General features: G+C 52.6%; 1 protein-coding gene across 4 annotated transcripts in view; it reads left to right on the top strand.

The window, feature by feature from the left end:
- Positions 1–4,770: 4,770 nt before the first annotated feature.
- The window catches only part of AGAP1 (ArfGAP with GTPase domain, ankyrin repeat and PH domain 1), a 507,095-nt gene continuing 485,439 nt past the window's right edge, over positions 4,771–26,426 (top strand). For 2 of the 4 annotated variants that reach the window (XM_045066853.1, XM_013048469.2), the window contains exon 1: positions 4,774–5,477. In XM_045066853.1, coding sequence (XP_044922788.1) covers positions 5,315–5,477 — 163 coding nt within the window. In that variant the 5' untranslated portion in view covers positions 4,774–5,314. Of the gene's footprint in view, positions 5,478–26,426 lie in introns of all 4 variants that reach the window. The other 2 variants (XM_013048468.2, XM_045066852.1) reach the window with 2 other exon arrangements.

The raw sequence follows: 26,426 nt of genomic DNA, 5'->3' as shown, positions 1-26,426 counted from the left end.
AATTCACACTGCCGTGCCACAGGAGAACATGTCTATCTATGGCTATGCACTAGCAGAACTGCCCTTAATTCACACTTTTAATTAAACATTATCAGAATTATTTACCCAACTCTAACTCAGCTGCTGAATGTGTTCGTGTGGGACCCCTGTGTCCACATGTGTGTGTCTTCGAGTCTGGCTTCATCTGTAGCGATTCTCACTCTCTGTTCATGATCTCAGACTTGGATTCAGATACTGAACCCTAAAAGCAGTCCCTCTTTTACAAATAACCCCCTGGAACAAAAGCTCACGAAAGGTTGGTATCATCTTTTTCATCTTTGTGTTCCTAGAATGTAGCACCCTGCCGGGATAGAGTAGATAACCAAAACAAAAATTTGTTGAATGAATAAATGAGAGAATTAATGAATGAACGAATGGGATGACCCTTAGATCTTTCCTTGACTGTTCGGCTGATGGGAGAAACTACTTGGAGGGCCAGCTTGCTCTCAAAGTGAGGTTTTCACTCACACGTTGAAATCCTTAGAAGGACTAGCCGTATCAAAAATGGCCAGAATTCTTGGCTGTATTCACCTAAGATGAACCTATAGTAACCTTCTCGGCAGTGCCACTGAGTCTCATGTTGGTAGAAAAACTTTAATTTCAAAGCAGCTAACATTTATTGAATACCTACTACGTGCATGGTGTGGCAAGAGAAAAGTCTTACTATTTGAGAGATGTTTGTTCACTTATTAATTTATTGAATATTTCTTGCCCCTACAATGATCAAGCACTGTGCAGAAGAAAGATGGTCCTGTCTTCATGGAAATTACAATTTAATTGGGAAGCCATTCATTACCCAAGCATTGACTGGGTATCTATTATGTCAAGCACTTCTTATATGAGCTTCAAGTAGAATAGGGAACAAAACAGACAAAAATCCTGGCCTCTGTGGAGCTTATATTCTAGAGGAGGACACAGACTATACATAAGATAAACCAGGAAAGTAAGTATTGTCTTAGAGAGAAGTGCTAAGAAGAAAACAAAGCAAGTGTGGTTTTTTTCCTACTGCTGTTAGAACTTAGTGGTATAAACACAAATTTAGGATCTTATAGTTCTGGAGGTTACAAGTCAGAAACAGGTCAATAAGGCTGTGTTCCTTCAAACTATCTAGAAGAAGATCCATTTTCTTGGCCTTTCTAGCTTCTAGAGGCCACCTACATTCCTTGGCTCATAGCCCTTTCCTCCATCTTCAAAGACAATGATGCATAGGAATTACCAACCTCTCTCTCTCTCTGTCTGACTCCCACATCTGTCTTCCCATCTCCTTCTCTGACACTGACCTCCTTGCTTCCATCTTATGAGGACGCTTGTGATTACATGGGATGCCCATAGATGGTACAGGAACATTTCCTCCTCTGAGTGTCCTTAAATTGATGACATCTGGAAAGCCCTTTGTCATGTAAGGGAACATATTTACAGATTTTAGGGGTTTGGATGGGGGTACCTTCTTCTTGCCACAGCAAGGAAGTGAAACATGAGATATTGATGAAGAGGGATGTCATTTTATTTTACTTTTTGGAGAGAGAGAGGGGGAGCACACAAATACATGCACAAGCAGGTGTTGTGGGGGAGGGGGGCAGAGGGAGAGGGAAAGAGTGAGAATCTTAAGCAGACTCCACACCCAGTGCAGAGCCCACCTGGGGCTCGATCTCATGGCCCTGAGATCATGACCTGAGCCAAAATCAAGAGTCAAATGCTTAACCAACTGAGACACCCAGGTGCCCAGGAGGGATGCCATCTTAGGGTGTCCAGGAAGGCCTTCCTGAGAAGATGGATTTGGAATCAATATGTGAAGGAAATGGCAGAATTGGTGGGCACGGTTGCTGGGGAAGCACATTCCTGGCGGAGGAAGCACCAAGTATAACACCAGAGGGGGGCTGTGCCTGGCATGACAGCATGGGAGGCTCTGCAGTGTGACTAAAGAGGAGAAACCATCTTTCATTGGTCTCTCATCTCTGAACATCTGTGGGCAGAGACATGGACTGTCTTTGCTCTGAACCATCCTTTTTTTTTAAGATTTATTTATTCATTTTAGAGAGAGAGCAAGATAGTCTATGTGGGCATATGAATCAGGGGAGGAGCAGAGGGAGAAGGAAAGAGAGAATCCCAAGGACAGGGCTCACCAAGTGTGGAGCCCAACATGGGACTCAGTCCTGATCCTAGGACCCTTAATACAACCTGAGCCAAAATCAAGAGCCAGGTGCCTAACCCACTGAGCCATGCAGGTGCCCTGCTCTGAACCATCTCTTTAAGACCCTTTGTAGGGCAACAGCCTAGGGAGATGGAGATAGTGTTTCCTGTTCACAGTTAAGTGCAAATATGCTTACTGTCCATGATAATTAAGATAGGGTTTCCTCCTGAAAGAACCCTTCCCATATAAAAGGTTGGGGTTCTCTAAGCTCAGGATTCCTCTCCTGTAGGGCAGCCCACTATGTGTCCATGAGGTCTGACCTCATGGTCCTGTGGAAATGGGGCTCATTGATCTGGTGCATGAAAATGCTGATATTCTACCTACTGCTATTGCTGTCAAGGATAAAGTCCTTTGTTTCTGACCCAGGAGTCTCATGTCTTCTGGCAGCATCTGTGAACTTACAGCAGGCTAACTTGTTAGCTTAGAAGTAGTGGGAATGCTCAGACCCTGAACTGGTGCCTATATGGCTTCAGAGGCCAGAGTAAGTTAGATTTCACTCTGAGTGGGATGGGAGTCACCGGAGGGTTTTGAGCTGAGGTGTCACATGATCTTAGGTTTTATAAAGGTTCACCAAAGCTGCCTTATTGAGAATATGCCGTAAGAAGCAGAAGATCAATGGTCAGGTCAATGACCTACCAATAACCCAGAGGCAAGATGATCAGGGCTCAGTAGTGGTGGTAGAGCGGTGTGAGTAGTGGGATTCTGGATCCGTTGGAGGTGAAGCTGACACTCTTCCGGGTATGAGAGGAGAGGTGTCAAGTTGTTAGCTTGAGCAGACAGAAGCCAGAAGTTGCCCATAACTGGGATGGAGATGATTTCAGGGGGAGCCGGGGGAGGGGATAGCAAGAGTTCAGCTTGAGGATGTTGGATTTAAATTGCCAGGGGGCATCCAACAGATGTTGAGGCATTTGGATATAAATTCATTATTCAGGGGTGAGGTCTGGTCTGGAGAAACAAATTTGAAGTTCATTAACCATATACGATATTCAAAGCCTAAAGACCGAGATCACTGCATATAGAAAACAGAAGAGGCCCAAGAATGAACATTCCCCACTCCCACCTTCCATATTTAAGAGGTTAGGGAAGTAAGCAGAAATCACAAAAGGGACTGAGAAGCCAGGAAGATAGTAGGGAAGCCTGATGAGCAGGTTATCCCAGCAGCCAGGAGAAGAAGGGGTTTCCAGGAGAGGGAGTGACCAAGGCCTGCTGATAGGTTAAGTAAAATGAGGCCACATGCCGGCATCTCAGTTATTATAGTTACTTACAATAAGTGTAAAGCCAGAGGCATATCACAGATGGAGCAATGAACTCTAAGTGTGTCAAGAACCCTGCTGGGGCTTGGGGATGGGGAGGAGGGCATGAGCAAAGGCTCAGAATGCTGAAGACGGTCGGCACGTTTGTCTGGGGGAATTGTGAGCCCAGGGAGGGTAACGCAGCGAGGCTAGATATCAGGGTACAATACGCGGGCTGCAGGTGAACCGGTGAAGGCTCAGCTGGCTTTGCTCAGGCATGCCTAGGCAGCGGATCTCTGTTTCCGAAAGACCCTTCGGAAGTGTGGGGGCAGGGACTCGGCCAGCGCACAAACCAAGCCCTTCGGGGCCGCCCATTGGTCCTGGTGTTCCACACATCTGCAACAATCCACTTGCTTAGAACCCGCGGGGAGAGCGGTCTGCGTGCGGAGGCCAATGCTGCAGTGCGGTCCAGCTCCGCGGGGTCGGGAGGCTGAGCTTACGCGGGGCTGGGGGCTGGCAGGCAAGGGGCTGCAAGCCCCCTCTGAGCGGGCGGTGTATGAGCTGTCTGATTCACACCTCAACCTTTTGATTTTAAAGGGAAAGGGTACCTAGGAAGTCTCCGTGGTAGTCCAACGCCCCTCGCTTCCCCGTCTAAACTTCAGTTCACTCGTGGAGTGTGAACTCCACGCCCCCACGGCTAAGGAGGCTTTTCGCCTTCGCGAGGTAATTTCATTTAAGAGGAAGCACTCACGTCACTTTCGGAAGAGGCGAAAAGTTTAAAAATGCGGGTTGGGGGAGGCCGACCAAGTGTGGTCGTGGGGCACTGGCGAGTCGCAGAGCCTCCTGCAGTCGGCCCTGGGGAAACAAACAAAAACACGGGGGGGGGGAGGTCGCTCCCCGCCTCCCGGTCCCGGGGCGCGGGGGCACAGGGGCAGCTCCAGGGCCCACGGGGAAGGCTGCGTGGGATGCGAGATTGTCCCGCGCCCTCGGCGCCTTGACCTGGGCCGTGCGCCCCCTCCCCGTGGTCCCGGGCGGGGCGGGCCGCGACGCGGCGCGGACTACAAGTCCCAGGAAGCCCAGAGGCGGGCGCGGGCGGAGCCTGGCGCAATTCCCCGGGATCCGGCGCGCAGGGAAGCGCCGCGGAGGACGCAGCGGCGGCGGCCGGAGGGCGGCGAGCGCGCGGGCGGGCGGGCGGGGCGCGGGCGGAGGCGGGGCCGACGTGGGCCGGAGCCCTGCGTGCCGGGGAGGGGGCCGGCCGGGCAGGCGGCGGGCGGCGCTCGGAGCGGGCTCCGCGGCTTGCGCGGCGCCTGCGGCTCGGTCCCGGCTCGGCGGGCGGCGCACGGCAGGCGCGGCTTGGGGGCCCCGGCGCGCCGGGCAGCGCAGCACGCAGAGAGCGGACCCACGCCGCAGCCGGGCGCCCAGAGCATTGCGGCCACTGCCCCGGGGCCGGCCCTCGGCCCCGGCGCTCGGAGCGCGGCGGCTGTCTGGCTTTAATGGCTGCTCGGCCGGGCAGCGCCTAGGGGTGGAAGGGGCTGAGGCGCAGGAAGGCGCCCGAGCGAGCCTCCTCCGGGGCCGGCCGCGCCTGCCGCGGCGCGCTCCATGGGGGCCCGCTGACCCGGGGCGCCGGGGCCCGCTCGCTCGCCGGCCGCGCGTCCCGGCCATGAACTGAGTCTGCGGGCCGGCCCCGCGCCTGCTCCGCCCGCTCCTTTCTTCTCGCGCCTCCTCCGCCCGCCGCCGGCGGGCCCGGCTCCCCGGGGGCTGCGGCGCCCCGGGCTCGGCGGCCCGCGGGCCCCGGGGCGCGGGGCGGCGGCGGCGGCGGGGGGCGCGCGGCTCCGGGCGCGGCGCCTGCACCATGAACTACCAGCAGCAGCTGGCCAACTCGGCTGCCATCCGGGCCGAGATCCAGCGCTTCGAGTCGGTCCACCCCAACATCTACTCCATCTACGAGCTGCTGGAGCGCGTGGAGGAGCCGGTGCTGCAGAACCAGATCCGGGAGCACGTCATCGCCATCGAAGGTGAGGGCCGGGCCGCCGCGGGGCTTCTGGAAAGCGCGGGGGAGCGGGCGCCCCCGGCGCGGCGGGGTGCGCGCGCGCGCGTGTCTGTGCGTGCGTGTGTACACACGCGCGGGGCCGTGGCACGCGGCTGCCCCGCGGAGGGAGCTTTGCGGTGCTTCATGTCCTGCAAGGCCGGGCGACGGCGGAGGGGGAGGCCGAGGGCGCCGCCAGCTCTCCGGGGGAAGATGGGCGGGCAGCGTTAATTTGATCATGGGCAGTGGAGTCTCTCCTGTGCGAAGGTGGCTCGATGCTGCCGCGTCCCGGGCCGCCCTACTGACCGGACCGAGCCGATCTCCGGGGACTGCTGGCAGGGTTGGTGCCACCGGACCCGTGACAGGTTACCAGGCCAGGGCTGGGCGTCTTGCTAGATGTTGAAGAGGTTTGGGGAAGTGCAGCTGCTGGGCTGGGGGCCCTGACCAGAGTGCTTAGGTGGGGCAGGGCCACCCCCTTCTCGTCTTTGCCCAATTCAGGGAGCCCGGTGGAGACAGCTTCACGGAGCCCGTGCAGACAGCCAGCCGGGGCTGCAGGCTGTGTCGTGTCCTCGTGCCTGTCCACCTGCCTCAGTGCAAAGGCTCGTCTCCCTAGAGTGTTTTCTACCAAAAGTCTGGGGCCAGATTAGAAGTAGAGTCTTTCCTACCAGGAGAGGAGGGGGTCCCTCAGCCTCAGGGTCTCATTTTCACAGGCCAGAGGCCACCCCCTTCCAGTTTGTCCAGCGCGGCTGTGACCCTGCTGGAGAGGTGCTTCAGAGTTCGCCTCTCTTGGGCCTGTATTCTCTTGGGATTATGAGTGGCTCTTACCTCTCTGCTAGTGGGTTTCTGGTTGTCTCCTTGGTCCTTCCATTTGGCCCCACCGAGATCCGCTGCGGGGACAAGGTGGGATGTCAGTATGGGCTGTGGTGTTCGACTCCAGCCAACACTCAGTCAGCAGTTTTTCCTCTCTGTTGACCAGAGGTGGTACAAGGCCTGTGGGTGGGCCATGCTACAACTGTCCTAACCAGACGCCACTGGGGCCGCTGTTGAGGAACATTGAGAATGTTCCAAGGCCTGGCAGGAGTTTGTCCAAAAGCCTGGGTACAGGCAGTCACCCAGCTCCCCTCCATCTGTGACGGCATCGGCCACAGGAAGGCTTTGCTTTGGCATCATGCAGTCCGAACTACTAACCCCAGAGCGTCTTGGTTTGACACTTAGCCAGTTTAGGTGGGGAGGGTGGGTGCTGTGGTGCTGATCCTCTTGGCATTTGGCAGCGCGATGGACTTGAACCATGTCCCGGCCCGGCTGCCTGCCGATTGGCCGACTGCATCCACAGGGGACCTGCTGATTCCCTGGGAGGATCGGAGCAGAGCTCCAGCCTGTGTGGGACCTGGCTGTCAGAGCACGTGGCTGCCTTGTTGGCAATTTAAGATGCTTCCAGATTCCTTGAGAGCTGGAGAGTCCCCGTGTACCTCTGATGAGACCTGTGGGAGGCCGTGGGAGCTGCACGCATCTGCTGATGGCCGTGTGATGTTGCACGAAGGTTCCTCCAGGGCCTGGGCATCGGCTTGGTTGTGGTCAGAGTGAGAGGGACGCTGTGCCTGCTTCCCTTGTCTCTTTGCAGCTCTCTGGTTGTATCCATAGAAGTCTGATGAAACACTTGAAAAGCTAGTGGCAAGTGTTGGTTGCCTTGGCTGAGAGCCCCTCGTGGCCGTGCAGGGACCTCTCGTTGAGTGTGGTTCCTGACGCCTCGTTCTCATTTCTCATTTGGGAAGCCCAGCTCTGGGGTCTCACGCACTTCCAGCAAAGCAGTCTGACTTTCTAGCAAGAGGCTGTGGTTACATTTTTCTTTTCTTTTCTTTCTCTCTTAAAAAAAGATGTTATATGGTTTCTAGGTGAAGGTTTTTGGTAGCTTGATGTCTGCCTTTACCGTGTGACAAGTTAAGCCCTTTCTTGGCTGGAATCCTTGTCATTTTTAATAAGACTCAGAATCACTGAATATGAATCCTATTTGGGACTTTGATGCTATTATTTTTCTGTTAGAAAAAGGAATGTCTGTGTTGTGTGTGGTTGTTAATGAAGCTTAAGAACCATTCTCATATGTTTCTGTTCTTCGCTTTACTGTGAGCAGTCATATCTCCTTTCATTTGTATAGAACTTTAGCAGAAATACTCTTGCATTCATCATCTCATTGTGTGTCTGTACCAGCCCTGTGAGAATGTGGGCCAGATTCATTATCTTCCTGTCGTGAAGAATGGCAGTTCAGGGAGGGATAATGACCTCCTGAACATTTGACTGAGGTCATTCCAAGTCTGGTCTAAAGCAGAGGGTCAAGTCTAAAGCACCTTACACTGCCCCTTCCAACGAAAGGTAAGTTCATCCATGATAATGAAATGTCCTCTCCCTCTGTGCTGATTTTAAGATATGGCTGTGATTTATGTCTGTATTGTTGATGTTTTGGAAATTGAGAGGATTGCTCGATTGTGGCAGGGGGACATTTTTGCTACGAAAAGAACACTGTGCAGAAGCAATTTTGCGTGATTGTGTAGTGCGTGGGTTATTCACGTATACGGAGCCCAAGAGTGTGGCCGTGGGGCCCGGAAGCTGCAGGCGTCATTTGGAGGAGCCCAGGGCTGGACGTGGGCATCTGCCTAGAGTATTAGCACCTTGCAAGTCAGGATGACACAGCGGCCAAGTAGAAGTCTTTCTGAATTTTAAAACAGAACCATCTGCTATCAGGAAAGCCTGTGCACATCAGGGCAGATAGTTGTTTAAAAATCATTTGTCCCACCAAACAGAAAACAGTCTGCATTTCAGAGGCTATCTAGCTCGTCTTCCCCTGCTTCTGTGAGTACATGTACAAAGTTGGATTCCTATTTACAGAGTTTCTCGGTTAACATATTGTGAGTACTTTTCAGTGATATAGACAATTTTGGAGATATAATTTCTTATTTTGGCATAATAATCCGGCATTTGGCTCTGCCATAATTTATTTAAAATTTTTCTATTTTTTGGTGTTTTCAAGAGTTTTTACTGTTGGTGTGAGGAGTGGCCTTGTTTGGCCAACATCTTTTCAAAGCTCATTTCAAAGTGATTGTAAGTGGGTCTGGATTGGAAAATCTCTTGGTGATGGGCTGAATTGTGTCTATCTTATTTGAAAGAGTTCACTGAGAGTTCCAAATAAGAATGGGTCTGTGGACCCTGTTCGCAGGCATGGGAAATGTGATTTTGTTTTTGTTTTAAAATAATAACTTGTCAAAAAGTTTTTTATTTTTCAAATTTTTATTTTAGACTTTGAGAGATTCATTTTTTTCTCCTAAATCTCTGGATTCTAAGGAAGCATTGCCTACTGTTTTCAGATTGTCCTGGTCAGATTTCTGGGGTGTCCCACAGGGGTGTGGCAAGCTCTGAAATGTAGCTGGGTGGCACGGATGTTCTCCAGACCCAGACACAAGGGCAGGATCCGCTGCTTCTGGTGTGGAGAGCTTGTCTGGGTTCCCCCCTTTGGTTCTCTTTAAAAAAAAAAATCTGTCTGGGGTGGATGGGTCTGAGGTAAACGAAGTCAGCTGCCTTTCTTGTTAAATAAACTTGCTCTTCTCTTAGGGCTCATGTCTCTGTTGGCGACTGCACAGTGTAATTCAGTTTGCCAGCAGTCGCACTGTGGTGGGAATAGCAGCACAGAGGGCTCACTTGCTGGGGTGATGGCTGAGCCCCCAACCAGCTTTTAGGCCTCCACACCACCCCCCCTTTCCCAGGTGGCCCATCAGGCTTCCTGCCAGCCCCACTGGTGGTTTGTGCAGCTTCCTCTGGAGAGAAAGGCAGGAGAGCGCAGTCGCAGTCCTCAGCCAGAGAGCTCTGCCTGGCAGTCTCTGGAAAGGGCACTTCGATGGAGTGGGGAGGAGGGGTGCTTGGGCTGAGCCCCTGCACCAGGGGACCTGGGAAGGTGGGGTAAGGGGCCACTTAAATGCTGTGATCCAGCTGCACTGTGGAGCATCTGCGGACAGTGGAGTGCTAAGTGCTTACCCTGCATCGTCTGAGTTCATCCTGCGGTGATCCTAGGATCTTGATGCCACCGCTGAGGTCCTGAACATGGAGGAGACTTGTCAGAGCTGGCCGCGGGCTGGACTGACCTGGGTGCTGGCTCCGCAGCTCCTTACGAGCCAGAGCAGAGCTCCTGGTCATTCATAGTCTCCGCAGGCTGGAAGCGCCGCGGTCCCCAGCACAGCCTGCCTTTCCCCTGCCAGGAAGGGTCTGACAGTGCTGCTGGTAGCTGCGGGTGTTGTTTTTCTGTAAAGCTGCTCACCGTGGCGAGCTTGTAAGAGTTGGTTTTCATATAGGACATTATTCAATCTGGTTGTTGCCTGTGTATGTGTCTAGGGAACAAGTACCTTCTTCCTGCCATGGATGAGCATGATTTTTCTTTGCCAGTATCGCCTGCATTTATATATTTCAGGTTTAATTGGAAGGTGCAGTTATGGGGCCTTCTAGTTATTGATACAAATGTTGCACTTTCTTCCTTGGAAGTAATTCTCAGTTGGCCGTTCCTTGCTTCCAGGTTAAAGTTCATACCTTCCCGTCGAGACGTCCCTTCTGGCCTGGCTGACGGCAGCATCTTCCCATACCTCTCCCAGGCACAGTTTCGGCCTGCCCGCTCCGTGTCCTTCGACTCCTCTCTAGCCTGCAGGACTGGGAGCTTTCTGAGGACAGAAATAAGGATCTGTTCATTTTTTTAAATGTCCTCAGCGATTCAGTGTGACATGTCTGGCCCTTGGAGGAGGCCCAGGAATTGTTTGTTGACCGGCTCACTTGCCAGAGGGACTAACCTTTTCTCTGGAGTTTGAGTCTCTTTGCTTCTCATTGGTAATATAAATAGCGTTTATCCCCTGGCAGAAGTTGAGGGCGTTTTGAAACTTGTTAGGAGGGTACAGATGTTAGGGCTGGGCACCTTTTGGATCTGATGGGTTTCAGCCTGGGTGGAAACTAAACACCATGTGTTTGGGGTGGAAATGAGGCTTCTTTAGCGGGTGTAGGAGAAGGGAAGACTGCTTGATGAATCTGAGAGCCCTTTTCCACCAGGCGCTTTGCACAGAGAGGGTGTTCCTTTATGTTGGGTGTGATTGACTTTCCAGCGAAGACTGACGTGATGTATCTTCACTGTAACACTGAGAGCCGTGGTTCCCCAAGTTCAAGTGCAGTTGGATGACATGGAGGGAAGCAGACTGCTGGCCCCCAACTCCCAAGTTCCTAGCTCTGTAGGTCCGGAGTGGGGTCCAAGAATGTGTTTTTCGAATGAGTTTCCAGAGGCTGCCAGAGCTGCTGGTCCAGGGACCACTCTCTGAGAAGTGTTGCTGTGGGTGGAGGAGCTCCTGCGGGCAGGACCTCTCTGGGCCCGCTGGTGGGCACGCATTCTTACGTGCAGGTGACAGGTGAGGGCTGGTCGCTGGGGAGTTCATTAAGGCCACACAACTTAGGCATCATGGAGAAGGGATCTAAATCCAGGTCCGAACAGGTTCACGTCACTGTTGAGGCTACATCCATGATGCTGAGTGCCCGTGAGGGAGGCAGTCACACGGGGGTGGACATGATTGGGGGAGCCTGTAGGGAGCTGCTCCCGCTTAAAGGCCCCTCTGCTGTGATGTTTGCTTTCCTTTCAGTCTTCTGGAGATTTTTGCAGCTTCTTGGAGTCCCCTGTGCATTTAGAAGGGGCTCGTCAAACTTCAGTTGGCGGGGTGATTCGTCAGAGGATAACGTTTTGTTATCGCCGGTGTGGAGCTGGAAGAGGCTTTCAGTGAAGGAGGCGAGCTGCGTGTCATGAGCAGCCTGGGAGGGCCGACGGGGAGCCCGAAGGACGTGACTCAGAGCCGAGAAGCCACTAGAGCAGCTGCAGGATACTTCATAGCAAATTCTGGGGCCCTGTCACTGCCACCTCTGTTTTTGTTGTTGTTGTTTTGTTTTGTTTTTCCAAACCAGACTTTATTTGGTTAAGACTAAAATCCCTTAGTTTGCATCCCTCTTCTTCTTCTTCTTCTTCTTCTTCTTCTTCTTGTTTTTTTTTTTTACCCCCTGTGTACCCTGCAGGTGTTTATAGTTTGTGAGTCTCGCTCCGGCTTGTTTTAACTACTGATTTGGTCTTGTCTCGTGTTTCTCAACATTCAAACAAACCCGTTCCCCCACCTCCCACCCCCCTTCTCTACGCTGCAGATCCTCTGAGTCCTTTGCTTAAGTGATTGAGTTTGGCAAAGCGGATCAGGCTTAGTTATTTTTAAAATCCAGGGTTCGGAGTTCTGATCTGGTGCTTAGCTGCATAATTCCTTCCCTTTGTTAAGTGCCTCTCTCTGAGGAGGAGGCCCTCTGCAGAAATTAAGCCGCAGTCTCTGCAGCATCTGTTATTTTGGGACTGGGGATGAGGGCAAGGCTTTGTATGTGCCGCCGTGGGCCCCTCTTCCAGGAGTTCTGTGCTTCTGAGGGGCTGAGAGGGATTGTGGGTTCTTGCTTTATGGAGTGGGAAGCCCGTATGCAGGGCTGCGAGTGAAGTGACTTTCCCGAGATGCACTGATGACCCACCCAGGAGCAGGGTTGTTCCAGTCTGGTCCCTCCAGCCTCCCTGGGCCCCAGCTCTCAACTGCCTGAGGCCGGAAAGTGGTGTCTTGGTTGCCTCTGGGGGTTGCGAGGGAAAGAGAACAGTGCCACCCCCACAGAAGAGGTTGTTAATGGACCCTTTGAATAACCAGCCAAATAGTTTGTGTGCGAGGTCGGAACATTTTCCATAAAGAGCAGGCTAAATATAGGCTCCAGGGTGGGGACCCGGGCCCAAGAGGGGGGTGTCAGGCCTCAGATATTGTTTCTTCCACTGGTAATCAGAACTTGCCACCAGCCCGGAACAGGTGGCCACCCTGAGCTGTCTGGGAACAGATTGGTGTTTTTGTTTAACCAGGGCCTCATTTGCAAATTTCACACTTCTCCCGCTGTTTGGTGGGGATTGTCTTTTTTTGGGCTGCAGTGTTGGAGTATTTGTACAGTGTTTCTACACAAGCAACTGTCTCATCTTTAAAGCTGCTCATGCCGTCTGCTTGTCATTAGCATCGTGGTTTAGAAGCAGCTTTTTATTTTTCATTTTTTAAGGGTGGGAAACACTTTTCATGGTCCTGGGAGAAGAATTCAAATAATTACTGGCCATGTTCACTTTTGATTTATGTTTGGTCTTAGAAATGTCAACATTCAACAGGCTCCCGCAAATAGAACCATGTTGATTTCCAGCTTAGGACACAGCCTCACCGAAGCCACTGTTCCCATGTTCCCAGATAATAGTCTTCAAGGGAGAAGAGTGTCTTTTGGAAGTCAATTTAGTTTGAGTTTGAAGAGTTTTAGTTGACAGGGACATACCAACAATAATGATGAAAGGAAGAAATTAGAAATTTTTTTTTTTTTAATCAATGCCTGCGATAAAACAAGACCCATTTTAGGTTCCTGGCAGAGTTTTTACCTCTGAAGTGCAAGACCAGAAGCGTGCCCTCTGCGTGAGGACGGATGGTGGCCGTTAGCAAGATTTGGTCTTGCAGGTGAGCTGGTTACTTCCTGGTTTCTGTAATGAAAACGAAATTGATTTGGAGAGAGCTGATGGCCCTGAGATTCAGCTGTTTGTTTCCAGTTGTTCTTTTCCGTGAGGGGAGAGCAGGCCTATCTTCCAGGGAGGGTGCTTGGCTGAAGCCTGCCAACCCACCCTTCGTGGTGGTTCTTGAGGACCTGGGGTGCCGCAGTCACGTGTGGTTCCCTCTCCCGTTCTGACCCGGCTGCCATTAGTGCAGGCTGGTAAGCCTGATTTCAGACGGACAAGAGCATTGTTTCAGTTGTAGGCTCAACAACCAGGTCTGGGTCTCTGCTTGTCCATGTGTTACTATTTTGAGTTTGGGATTGCTGGGACTGGGACCACTTTAAGCTCCTGAATTTGTCTGAGCTCTTTTTTCACCTAGAGCATTATTACAGAAAGATGCCCGAGTCATCAGGGAGGAGGTTTTCACGGACTGAGCACATGTATGTCACCGGCATTCAGTTGAACAGACAAGGCAGCCGGCACAGCCAGGACCCGTCTGGGCTCTGGGTTGAGTTTAGTTATAGGAGGTTGCCTTGGTTTATTGGTGCGTTCTCCCACTGATGGGCATTTGCATGGTTTCCTGTTTCTGGCTGCTACGAACAGCGCCACTGAGAACATTCTCGTACTGGTCTTTTGGTTCCTATCAGGTACCTAGGAGTGGGAAGCTGTGTGATGTTACCTGTGTGGACACAACCAACCATGAAACCAGTCTGTCTGGTCGGTAGGCAGCACCAGTCTGAAGAGACCTTTCATTGCTGTTCAGTGTTTAGTTCATGGGGCTTAGGGACTGCCTTCTGCTTTTGATTTTAATTCTCTGCCTTGTTTGTTCATAAACAAATATTTAAGTGGCTAATAAATTTCCGGCACTGTCTTAGATTTTAGGATTTTTCTATGCACTGTTAAATCCTTGTTAGATGAATAATTACAGCTCTGTAAAGAGAAGCTGTGTGAGTGAAATCCTTCACCAGGAAGTACTTTCCTTTAAAATGTGGATGGCACAGTTCCCCTGAGGCCGGCATGGGCCCCTTTGGGCTCTCCCTGGCTCTTGGCAAATCAATAATCAGTTGGGGTACTCATTCTGGAGGATCCCAGCCCAGTCCAGGATCCATCTCACCACACCCATCCTGGGTGTTAGGTAACCTTTGGATCTGTGTTGGCATTTGAATGGAAACTCATTTTCTACTCTGGGCCTAAGCTGTTCTGTGGTCTTATAGTTACATATTAGCACTCCTCAGTTTCTGTTGTTTGTAGCAATTATGTGCAAGACAGGAAAGAAAAAAAGCTAAGTGTTGCCAACTCTGTTACTCTCAAGGGGTTATTTTCTTTGTTCCTTCTGTGGTGATCTGGAGCTGCCCATCCTCTCGACAAAGGCCACACTGACCGGGACCAAACCTGGGAGCTCATGAGGGTGGGAGGGTGTGTGCGTGCGGGAGAGCTTCTCCAGTGGCTTCACACAAGAAAATGTTTATTTTGAGGGATGGGGGTGGGAGGGCTGTGTTTATTGTCCCAGCTTAGCATGGAAGTAGCTAGTGTGAGAATCAATAGGCAAGGTTTTATGAAGCACCTACAGTGGGGCAAAGGGCAGTTTTTAAAATCTGGGGTGGGGGAGGGCAGGCAGATGTGCGGGACCCGAGGCCTTCTGCCAGCACACCTTAGATCTAGCTCAGGAGGCCACAGGAATACAAACTGAGATAAGGGGCCACAGTAGTTCCAAGGCTACATGAGAAAGCCAGGGCTGCCTTGCAGGGAATGGGATTAACCCAGTTTGGAGGGTGGGTGGGACTCCCAGTGGAGGGTTTTCCGGCTAGTGGGTAACAAACAGGATGGATCCTCAGCATACAGAGACTCAAGGAGTCCTGGGTGATGGAGAAGAGCCTCTGCTCTCCCAGAGAGCAGGTCAGGAGCACTTTTATTGGGGAGCAGGAAACTATTGATTATGGATTTCCATTTGGGGAGGGGAGCACTGTGATGCTCAGCTGTGGCCCTGCAGGCTAGAGGGGGTCTTGGTGGCTGCAATCATGGGGACTGGTGGGGAGGGCTCAAAACCGGGACCATCATCCAGGCTGTTATGGGGGGAGGTGGGAGCACAGACAGGCCCCAGGAGATGGTCAGGGAGGTGCAGGCCACCAATGTGGCCTGTGAGCCTCAGGATGGAGTGGGGGAGAAGAGAGACTGAGGTTTGATCCTTGAGGTTTGTTGAAGGGATTCCAACTATGGATGCCCTGGGGGTTTGGGCAGGGGGTGTACGGGGCCATGTGCGACAGTTACCTGGGATTTGTGGAAGAGGGCCCTGTCCTGTGGGGCTGATTTGCATATGTAGATCAGGGAATCACCCTGTCTCTGGAGCAGGCCAAGAGGCAGGCATCCGGGATGTATTGTGGCCTCTTCCTACCCTGCAGACTTTAAATGGGTGTCCGAGGTGTGTGGACGAGAGTTGCTCCGGAGTCTGGCTGGTGTGTATCTGTCCAGGAGCTGAATCTGCCCCAGGTAGGGGCTTACATGATTGAGTTGTTGCTCATAGCCCCTGGACTGTGGTGGCCCCTGAAGTCTAGCTTGTCCAACCAGTCTTTTGGCCAGCTGTTCCTTTTTCAGAGCAGTGCCGAGGGCATGCCCCGGGATGCTTGACTGATGTATCGGTCTGGAGCTAAACCTGAACTTACATCTTTACGTCGGGCTCTCTACCCAAGTCTGTGGCTGTTCCTGTCTATTAGGTGTGTGTAGTTTCCACTTAATGGCTTGAATCCATAGACTTGTAGAGCCAAGTGCTGGGAGTACAGAGGTGAATGGGCCATTTGCCAGGTGTGAACAAGACAGGTTTGTGCTTTGGGCCAGGTGTGTAGTGAGCTGGGGGGTAGCGAGGGTGCCATGAAGAGGCCCGGGGGCTCCTGGAAGATGCCTTGTTTGAGCCCCAAAAGGCAGAAAGCTAATGTCGTGGGGGGTTGTCGACAGGGGACTCTGTCATCTATCAGGAGGCCTTGGAAAACTCATCTTTGCCCAAAGATGTCTCACTGTGTTCACGCAGAGAAGTCAGTTTCCATTTTTTCACTTAGAAAATTACAGTTTTACTGGGGTTTCTCAGTCTGTGTTTGCGTTTCTGGTCATCTCATGCTGGGGAATAAAAGAGTTACTTGTCTCTTTTCATCCACAGTCTGAATCTACAGGTTTTTTCTTTTCCTCCCCGCCCCCCACTCCCCCCTGCTTTAGACTCCCCAAATCCTACACTCTTTCCCTAAGTTCCCAGCTGGCTAGGAGACATCACCAGAGTGCTGCTAAAATCATGCGCAGTGGCATGTGGTTTGTTGCCTCCCCCCCCCCCCAGCCCTGCCCCCATGCCAGGTGAGGCCTGGAGGTGCTGGGAGGGCAACTTGTCCTGAAAGTGCTTCAGAATTCCAGAGTTCCAATTAAGAGCCTGTGTTCTTCTAGAATTCCACCTTCTCCTTCTGATGGGACGCAGGTTGCTGTGCACTGAGAGTTTTGCAGATTGCCTGCTTAGAGATAAAAGACATAGAGTGGTACAGCTGTACTCTCGTCTGGGGAGATCGGCACCCCTCCACTTGCTAGCATTGATGCTGGGGTGTGTTGTGTTGAGCAGAGTGTGGTAAGAGGCAATTGCGCATCTGAGTGGACAGAGCCCTCACCCACCTGTGGGTCTCAGGCACCTCCTTCTGGGTCTGCTTAGGGAGGGAGCAGTGTACTATTCTAGGGCCTGGGAGCCATACAAACAAGGCATTTTGTGACTAAGAGACAAAATTTGCAGATTAACTCCAGCTTGAGCTTGAGGAGGCTTTCTTTTCTTCAGCGTTTTGTGATGAAAATTGTCAAACACACAGAAGAGTTAAAAGAATGTTTAGAGGAACTGTTCTGTTCCCTTTGCCTTGCTTCTCTCCTTGTCATTGCGGCGTATCTCCCCATCCAGCCAGAGGATTGTTATCTAGCATTTTCTCTAGATTTCAGAGTTTTCCAAGGCTCATCTGATTTTGACTTGGAATCCAAAGGATTACTGGAAATGGTGCTAGGCAGGGTGTTAGGGCATCTGGTTCGAGGTGCAGTGCCGGCAGAGAGGGGCAACGCACGGGCTGAGTGTGGGTGCTTGTGAGGGGGTCTCATTCTGCAGGGAGTTGGTTTAATTTGGGGTCTGGAAGGACAGCATTTTGTTGTTACTGTTGATTTAGTTCAGATGTGAACCCAGAAGGAAACTTGAACTGAATTCTGACTTGAATTCCCCATTTCAGGGGGTGTATTTGGGAGGGCAGCCCCTCTTCGGTCCTTGGTAGTTTTGGGGATGGGATGGCACAGAGGGCTTTGGTTTTAGGAGGAGCCCATGTGTTGATATGGAAGACAGGCATTTTCTTATTTAATAAGTTACATTGTGATCGTTTCCTGGAAGGGGAATGATGTCCTGGAGGCTGACAGCCATGGTGACTCTGTGTGGCCTCTAGCAGACAGATACCTCTTGCTTGGGGATCCGAGGCAGGGTCCTGCCTCGTGACTTGCCATGGCATTCTTGGGACACACATGTCCCTTTGGTCCTTCAATTTAGAAGGGGTTGAACTTTGATCTCAGGGTTCCCCCGTCTCTGAAGTGACCACCACAACTGCCCCTTTCATTGCTCCTCATTCTCCAAAATGACCAAGTCTGGCAGAGGTGGGGATGGGTGGGGGGAGGAGGAGATGGTCAGATGAGGCCCGATTGCCCTAGGGCCTTGTGTTGAATTGTTTCTATCCATAATTCTCCTCCGCCAACAAAGTCACAGAGTGAAATCTCACTCAGTAGAGCAGTGTCCAGTCAAGGGAAGGAAACATATTGCGTGTGTGTGTGTGTAACCCATGTGGTCCATGGAAAAAGTAGCACCGACATGGGTGCATCTCTTGAAGGCTTCCTTCTGACACCTGAGCGTGGGCAGGTGTGTGCTGAAGAACCTCGTGGATGATAATCTCCAGCTCTCTGCAGTACTCTGGTCCCCCAGACTTAGAGACAGTAAACAGCAGGTGTGCAGCTGTCTAACCTGGTGATGGTGTGTCATTGTCATTGTAATGGGCATGTGTTGAAAGCAGCCGGTGTGATGAACACGTCTGTTATGTGTATGACTTATATGGCAGGTTTTAAGGCAGATCCTAGAAGTCTAATTAAGCTCTCAGTCACCTCGCTGGTTCACGAGTTTGAGGGAGCAGCCTCCAGAATGGCAGTCATCGTGGCCCTGAATGGGGAGCTGAATTACAGTGTGATTCTTGTCTCTGCAGTGTTAATCACAGTGTTAATTATAGAACCCGATTGGCCCCAAATTCCTGTTCTCCAGACTGGGCCCAAATGGGGCATGTCTTCCGGGTTGTCCTTGAGCCAGCAGTGACTTCACAGTGGGCTGGTAGAGTCCCCAGCCTCCTCCTCATCTGCCCCCTGCAGTGCTCCCCGCATCCTGCCCAGAGCTGGCTGGACCGGAAGGCCTGGGGGGTGGGGGGTGTTACTGAGTCAGCAGATTCCTTCCCGGATCCTCTCTCAGGTCTTCTACACACAGAGTCCTCTCCGGGTGGGCTCCGCTTCTGCTGGCCGGTCGGACTCTCCTCTCCCCTTCCCAGGACTTCCAGCATCTTTGCTCAGGGACCTACCTTCGTTTCTTTGCCAGATTTCAGTTTGAATGGGTCTGTGTGTCCAAAATCTCTAGCAGAGCTCGGGCTTTAATTTCCATTTGGTCGCAGTCCTGTCTTCACGGCAAGCAGGCTTTGAGCTAAGGGGAATTTATGGCAGAATGTGTCTCGGTTGTCACCTCTTTGTCACTCGGTGAGGGGTTGAGTTTCTGAAGAAAAGGTTGGTGGCTCGATGCCCCTCCCTCTCTCCCCACTCCTTCCTTTCTCACGATGTGGGAAAGCTACCCCCCCCCCCAAGTGGGAAAGCTTAGCTTTTGAACGTGTCCTCTGTGGTGGGACACGATGCTTTGGCCCTTCCAGCAGTTTATGAAAGTGCGATCCAGCCTCGTTCATGAGCTATCATGGAGGAGGGCGTTCCCCAGAGACTGGCCTGTACAGTTCATCTGGTCATTTCCGTAACAGGCAACCCAAATTCTCCTTATAGCTTGGCTCCCCCTGAGTACTGAAAGGCCTCTTGTTTCTGAGGCCTTATCTTAAATGCTGCTTCCCGGGGATCCAGGGCCGTCGGCCTCTCCAGACGCCCAGACATCCCTCTCCCTTCTCTTTCTGTCTCTGGTGTGTGTGTTTGTGGACACATGGGGATGTCTTTCCCCCGGTTTATCCCAAAAGCAGCCTGGCAGCCTTGGCCGTGATTTGTTCCCAGAAGGGTGGGCAGTGGAGACATGCGTGGACCATCTGCATGGTGGAGGGCGGGGGGCGTCTGCACCTTCTCACACCAGAGAACAACAGTTCCTCACCCTGCTGCACCCACCTGTGGCTTCTGAAAACAGTCCCTGCCTAAGAATTCTGTAGGAAGATACCGTGTAAGAGCTAATTGCAGTGAACTTTTCCAGAAACGTGTGTTTGGAAGATCCATGTTCCATGGTTACTGTTACCTTGGCTCTTGTTACATAACTCCTGTTAGATACGGGGGTTTTGGGAGCTTGGGTTCCAATATTTGAAAAACATGACTTCAACTACAGTGACTATGGTATTGCCTTTTTGGGGCTTTCTGGACATAAACACAGGAATTGTAATCAGAAACCTGAGTTTATTTGACCAAGAGTTTCTTTGTTGGTTTGAAAATATGCTGCTGGGACCACTCCTGACGAGGGGCTGTCAGAGGCTGCGTCCCCAGGAGAAGGGCCACCCAGCCTCCAGGCCACTACTGTTGGCCTCACGCTTAGGCTGACCCACGTCCATGCTGCATTCCTCCCTCCACACTCTGCAGGGATGGGGAGGCAGGGCTGGTGGGCAAGGGGCTGAAGGGACAGCATGTTAGACCGAGACCCTAGCCGTCTGCTTATGCAGTTGACTAGAGTATGTCTTCTGATGGTTTTTCTACGAGCACTGTGATCTCAGGCCAGCTTCTGGCCTTTTCCCTGAGCCTGAGGGAAGCTGGAGCTGGAACAGCCCCTTGCTGATTCTTTCTCTCTAAAGCCCCAGGTGGCCAGGTCCTACTTGGGCTGGGCTGACTCTCTTTCATTGGGGAATTTGTTTGTGATCAGTTGTGACCTTTTCCATGCTGAGCTTCTGTACCTGGAAAGCCCCAGAGGGAACAGCTGCTGGGAGTCTGTCGGGCGGGTTTGGAGTGCTCCCGTGTTCCAGGCCCAGCGCTGCAGCCAACTGGCCCAGGGGCCTCCACGCTCTCCTCCCCGGTTGCTCCATCCCAGACCTTAGCTACGAGTTCATTTTGAGGAAGAGAAGACAGAAACGGCTCCCTGAGATTGCCCTGTGCGGTGCAGACCTCCAGGGAGAGGCTGATGCAGGGATGTCCCTCTTGGGCCTGGGGTATAGTTCTGCTCCCGATGCCAGGCAGGCAGCAGGTTTGCCTTGTAAATGACACCGTTTGTTGCCTGGAGGCGTCTCTGACAGCTGCTCCTGCTCTGGATTCCAGAAATTTCTATGAAACATTTCAGGAACACCCTCCCTCCCTCCCAGTTTCTTCCTTTTCTTCACTTGGTACAACCCATAACCGCTCCAGCTGTTTCCTGAGTGTGTGCTGTGCGTGGGACCCCGTGGTGAGCGCTTAAACATGCTTTCTGTCCTTTTATCCAGGTTTCCCTAGGACAGATGTGGTAGGACCCTCATTTTACAGGTCTGGAGCCTGAGAGCCAGGGTTTGAGCCCTTGCCTGAATCCACCCACACCTTGGAGCTGGCAAATTTAGGGTTTAGACTCGGGAGTCACAGTCATGATGTTTTAGTGAAACAGAGAGGAAGCCTCTCTCATCAGACCAAGGCCTGCAGGTTCTAGTTGGTGATTGGAAGCTCATACCCACACCCAGTGTTTTACCTATTGCTGAAGTTTTAAAGAAAAGAAAAGCTGCAGATCATATTGACTGTGTCGCTGAGGTTTGGTGATGTTGGGATGCTGAGTGCTGGTTTTGGTTGCACAAGGAGGAGACACGGTGGCAGGCTCGCTGCTTGCAGTGGCAGGTCTGTGGTCTGGGACAGGGACAACTTCCAGATGGTGTGCCATTGAAAAGACGCCCAAGTTCAGAAAGTCTGCAGCACCTTTAATCTGAGTTGGTTGGAAGTACTGCTCTTAAACCGAAGCCACATGAATTATGTGACATTTTAATAATGGAGATGCTAGCAAGCAGTTAATTTTTAACACATATAAATAGAAGTTACTTTTCCTCTGGCCTATAATTAGCATAATAGGGAGAAATTGATACCCTGGGAATCAAGGGATTTGCCCGAGGTCACGCAAAGTGAGGCGCTGAGCCGGGAGGTCGAATCGAGGTGCTCTCCTGGTGCTGCATTCATGGGGGAGCGGAGCCAGTTTTCCATTTGGGAAGCTTGGCACAGGGTTTACTTTTCACCACAGGTTGTGGGCTGGCTGGGTCCTGGGCATGGCCCCTCTTTCCCACCGGGGCCTGGGCTGGAGGGCCAGCCCAGACTCTCTCGGGTTGTGCAGTGGTTGGCTTTCTGGAATGGGGTTCCCTGATGCCCGTCCGGGGCTCTGGCCACAGCATTCCTACCATCAGCCTTTGGTGATGGTCTGGATTCTTAACCCTGTTCTGGTCCTGACCCCGTCCTATGCAGGGAGCTGACCGCGGGGAAATGACCACAGTGCCCCGCCTGGGGCTGCAGCCTCAGGGCCCCCCTTTCCTTGCTGGCATTGTCATGGTTAGCAGGCGTGCGGCGCTGCTAACTGGGAGTTCCCACCTGCACCATCCGCGATGTCAGCGCCGTCCACATGGCCCGTGCCCTCGTGTGAGGGGATGCTGTGGGCAGTTCCTGTTAAAGTTAAATCTGGTGGGTGCCTGGGTGGCTCAGTTGGGTAAGTGTTCCACCCTCGACTTTGGTTCAGGTCAGGATCTCGGGGCTGTGAGATCAAGCCCCAAGCAGGCTCCCATGCTCAGCAGGGCATCTGCTTGTGCTTCTGTCGCCCTCTGCCCTTGCACATGCGCTCTTGCTCTCTCTCCAGCCCTCCTGCTGCCCTCCATCTGCTTGCACTGATGTGCTTTCTGTCACCGTGAGTTAGTTTGTGTTTTCTGGAATTTATTAGAAATGAAATAGTGCAGCAAAGCCCCCTTCTTTTCTAGCTTCATCCACTCCCTGTGGTGATTCTGAGGCTCATTCTGCTTGCTGGGTGTATTGGCAGTGAGTTCTTTTTCACTGCTGACTAGTGTTCTATTGTGTGGCTCTACCACGGTTAATCCTGTCGATGGACACTGATTGCCGAGTTCATGGGTTTCGTTTGTGCAGATAAAGTGCCATGAGCATGTGGTTCTTCATGCGGCCACGTGCTCTTTTGGTAAATACCTAGGAGTGAGGTGCCCGGGACATGGGGTGGGTGTGTATCTGACTTTTAGAGAGCTGCCCAACTTTTCCAAGTCAACCGTTTGGTTTTTCGCTCTTGCCAGCAGTGTGAGAGTCTCCGCTTGGGGCCGAGGCTCTGCAGGCTCCTGGCAGGGACGGTTTCGGGGTGGCACCCATCCTGCAGAAGGAGGAGGGCGCCTGGGGGGCTCATTTGGTGAAGCATCTGCCTTTGACTCAGGTCATGATCCCAGGGTTCTGGGATCAAGTCGCGCATTGGGCTCCCGGCTCAGCAGTGAGCCTGCTTCTCTGCCTGTTGCTCCCTCCTCTTGTGCTCTCTCTCTCTCTAATAAATAAATGAAGTCTTCTAAAAAGAGCATGTGCCATCTGTGTGTCATGGGCTGTGAGCTGTCTTGTACTAACGGGGGGTGTGGGGGTGAGGCCGAGGTGGGACTAGAGGTGAAGTGGGAACTGGGTGAAGAGGCCCAAGGGAGAGAGGCTGTGGTCACACACGGTTGTGTGTGTAAAAACCAGACCCATTTGGGTGCTTCTGGAACCGTCTGGGTAACGTGAAGAGCTGCCTCAGGACCTCCACAGCGGGCACTAGGCGCAGGCACTGAGATGAGGTGGGCAGAAGGTGGTAGGCAGACATCGGTAGTCAGGCCTCCATCCTCTGCATTGCTTTGTGACCCCTGGCCTCAGTTTCCCTGCCTGTAATTCCAAGTGTTTGGCCAAGATCGGTGGTTTTTAATGGGGGGATGGGGCAGTTTTGCAGTGTTCGGGGAAATTTTTAATTGTCACGACTTTGGCATCTGGTGGCTGTCCTGCAGCCTGGTCTGCTACCCCTCTGTGGTTCCCTCCAGCTTCTGCTCTGCGTGCAGGGCCCTGCGCTGACTAAGCCTTACCTGGCACATGCCTTTCTCGGGGGACAGCTGCAGGTGTGTGTACCTGTGTGCTCACCGGTTCTCACCGGGATCAAGGACTTCTCAATGAGAAGGGCTGACAGGGGAATGGGAAGTAAATGGGAGCCTCCGTTGGCTCCTTCTCCCCAGAGTTTTCTAGGAAACTGACTCCCTGTGGGGATGTCTCTCTCCCATCCCGCCTCCAGTGCTGGAGTAGGCAAATTCCACCCTGCTCTTTATGACTAAGTGTCTGGCAGCCTGAGCCCAGGATAGTCATTTTTTTTTTTTTTAAATTTATTTATTTAACAGACGAGATCACAAGTAAGCTGAGAGGCAGGCAGAGAGAGAGAGAGGGAGAAGCAGGCTCCCTGCCCAGCAGAGAGCCCGATGCGGGGCTCGATCCCAGGACCCTGGGATCATGACGTGATCCAAAGGCAGAAGCTCAACCCACTGAACCACCCAGGCGCCCCCCAGGACAGTCTTAATGAACCTCTCTGATTATTAACCTTTGCCTGGCTCAGGGAAATCGCTCACTTTTTCTCTGGCCAAGAGTAGACCTGGAAACCTTTATTTGGAAGTCTTTTTGACAACTCCACCTTCTGGAGAGCTTAGTTCCTTTATTTACGGGGTGGGGAGAAAACCCTGAGTGATTTCCTCAAAGAGTGGATTTGCTCCTGCGGAGTTTTACGCAAGTGCTCATGGCGGGGTTCACAGTGGGGAGGGGAGATGGTGGGGTGTCCACATCACTTCCTGCTCTGATGCCACATCAACAGAACACTGGAGAGGCAGATATTATCTCAGCTGGGGTTCTGGGGTGTCTGTTTTTAACTTTTGGAGGTGCATCCCGAGGATGAGAAGTGGTTTTCTGGACATAGAAAAAGAATATATTCCACGCACGTCCTTCTGCATTCCCACCTTGCTTTCTGTGGTGCTCACTGCAGAACAGACCTCCAGACAGGGCCATCGCTGGCCTCACGGAGGTCCTACCTGCCGTGCTCAGCAGCTTCCATGTCTTCGGAGAGCCGCAAATTTCCAGGCCAGCCAGAGAGCCTGCCCTTTGCCTCCCTTTCCAGGAAATGAACATACATGAGTGAGAACATTAGGAAGTGCTTTTGGATGTTCTAAGAAGAACGTGCTATCCTGTTAGTAGGAATGAGGGGTCCTGGCCGGCCTGGGTCCCTCTGCTGAGGGACTTGTTGGCCGCGGTGGTCGAGGTGGGCGCTCCTGGTCCCGCTTGGGGACGCTCCTCTGGCCAGCTGCCATCGGGTTTGGTTGTCTGCGGTTTACTGGGCCCATCGATGCTTCTCTAGTCCAGATGTGGCTTTGCTCCTGGCATCTTCCCGACCCCAGACAGCCAGAGCTCGTGTAGTTTGGAGGTGTGTGGGGTGTTGTTTTCTCCCTCCCCATGTTCCCTTCGCTGTGTCAGGTGGAGGGGGGTGCTGCTGACCTGCGGTATGCTGGCCTGTCAGCCCTCCCCTTGCCGTCTCCACGGCACACACGCGCCATCCTGGAGGGGCCAGTCCTGGAGGGGCCAGTCTTCGGGCCTTTCTTCCTTAAAAAGCCAAAAGCTCCCACAGTGTGCAGCCCCACCACGGTCAGCCTTCTAGAGAATGTCGGGCTCTTCCAACCGAATAATGATCTTACAGGCTTCCCAAGTTTGGCAGTGTGGTCACCCCTGGGATTCTGCTGAGATGTTTTATGGTCAGCCCAACATGTGCTTTCCCCTGCATGGTGTGTGTGTGTGTGTGTGTGTGTGTGTGTGTGACAAACGTGGGTCTCTGTTGACGTGAGTAAGCGCAGGCTGTCCCATCAAGTCTCCCCTCCGTGCGTGCCGGCTTGTCTGTGCATCTGTGCTCGATGTCCAAGGATGTTGATGTGGTAATTCGCGTTTGACAGCTTGGCTCACCCAGAAATAGGTTCCAAAACAAATCTGGCCAGGCCCTGCCCTGCTTAAAAGCCTTTAATGGTTCAGCAGGCGATCAGAAGGAAGTCAAGATTCCTTGACCTCACCCCTAACCCTGCTGAGAGCAAGTCATGGGGTAAATAAAGAAAAAGGAGTTACTTTGTTTAGCCCCCAGGGCCCTTTGCCACAGGCCTGCCTGGTCCTGCTCCTTAGCAGTTCCCTGGGGCCACCCCATCCTCCTCAGACTCACTGGCAGTCCACGTCCTGCACCCCTCAGATCCTGTGTCGCTGCTCCCCCGAGGTCATTCAGAAGGTCCCTGACCCAGTGCCCACGTGTGGCCTTTGCACTTTGTCTAATTGTGGGATCACCTGTCCTTCCCCAGCGTGGGCTCAGAAAGCTCTGGGATTGTGCTCCTCGGGCCTGGACCTGTGGTCATCCAGGGCCTACTGGGTGGCGGGAGCTCCAGCCTGACCGCCTGCCAACAGAAGGACCTCAGAGGCCTTTCCTTCTGTAGCAGAGGGAAAGCAGCAAGGTAGCAGCAAGTTGCGTGCCTGCTGTGTGTCATGTATGTCCTGGCATCTGGTTATCCCAGAAAAGAGGCCCCTGTCATGGTAATGAGTTGGTGAGGTGGGAATTTGAGGTGGCTGTGGCTGCCATTTTGAGAATCGCAGAATTTAGGGCACTAAAAAAAAAAAAGTTCTTAAATTTCAGTAGTCTTTGCCCTAAGCAGATAATCTTTGCTTTTTAGAATAGAAATTGCTTATTCTTTAAACTGGCAGGGGCGGGGGGGTGGTGAATGCTAAGTTAGTCCCTTCTGGTCCGTGGTTGAAAACATCAGAATCCCATTGTAGGTCCTGCAGGCACATGTGACGTTTCCCAGAAGGCTGTGGGGGGTGCATCCACGTGGGAGGCCAGCCCTGGGGCTGGACTGAGCCAAGCCCACCGATGGGGTCCAGGGAGGAGGCACAAGTCCCGTGTCATGGAGACACTGCTATTTTCTTCTTGGCCACCACCCGGACCACTTGTTCCTGGAGAGCTTTAGCCACCCCTTGGCCACCTGGAGTGACAGCCCCACAGGGATGGTAGCAGAGAGGAGGGCCTGGTCCCGATGGTCTGTGGGGAAGCTGTCTCCAAGAGCTGGGAGAATGGGCACAGGC

The sequence above is a fragment of the Mustela putorius genome, unplaced genomic scaffold, assembly GCF_011764305.1.
Source record: "Mustela putorius furo isolate JIRA1106 unplaced genomic scaffold, ASM1176430v1.1 tig00003869_pilon_pilon_pilon, whole genome shotgun sequence".
NCBI classification, from domain to species: domain Eukaryota; kingdom Metazoa; phylum Chordata; class Mammalia; order Carnivora; family Mustelidae; genus Mustela; species Mustela putorius.
The sequence above is the reverse complement of the archived record's forward strand: the minus strand, read 5'-3'. Positions and strand labels throughout refer to the sequence as shown.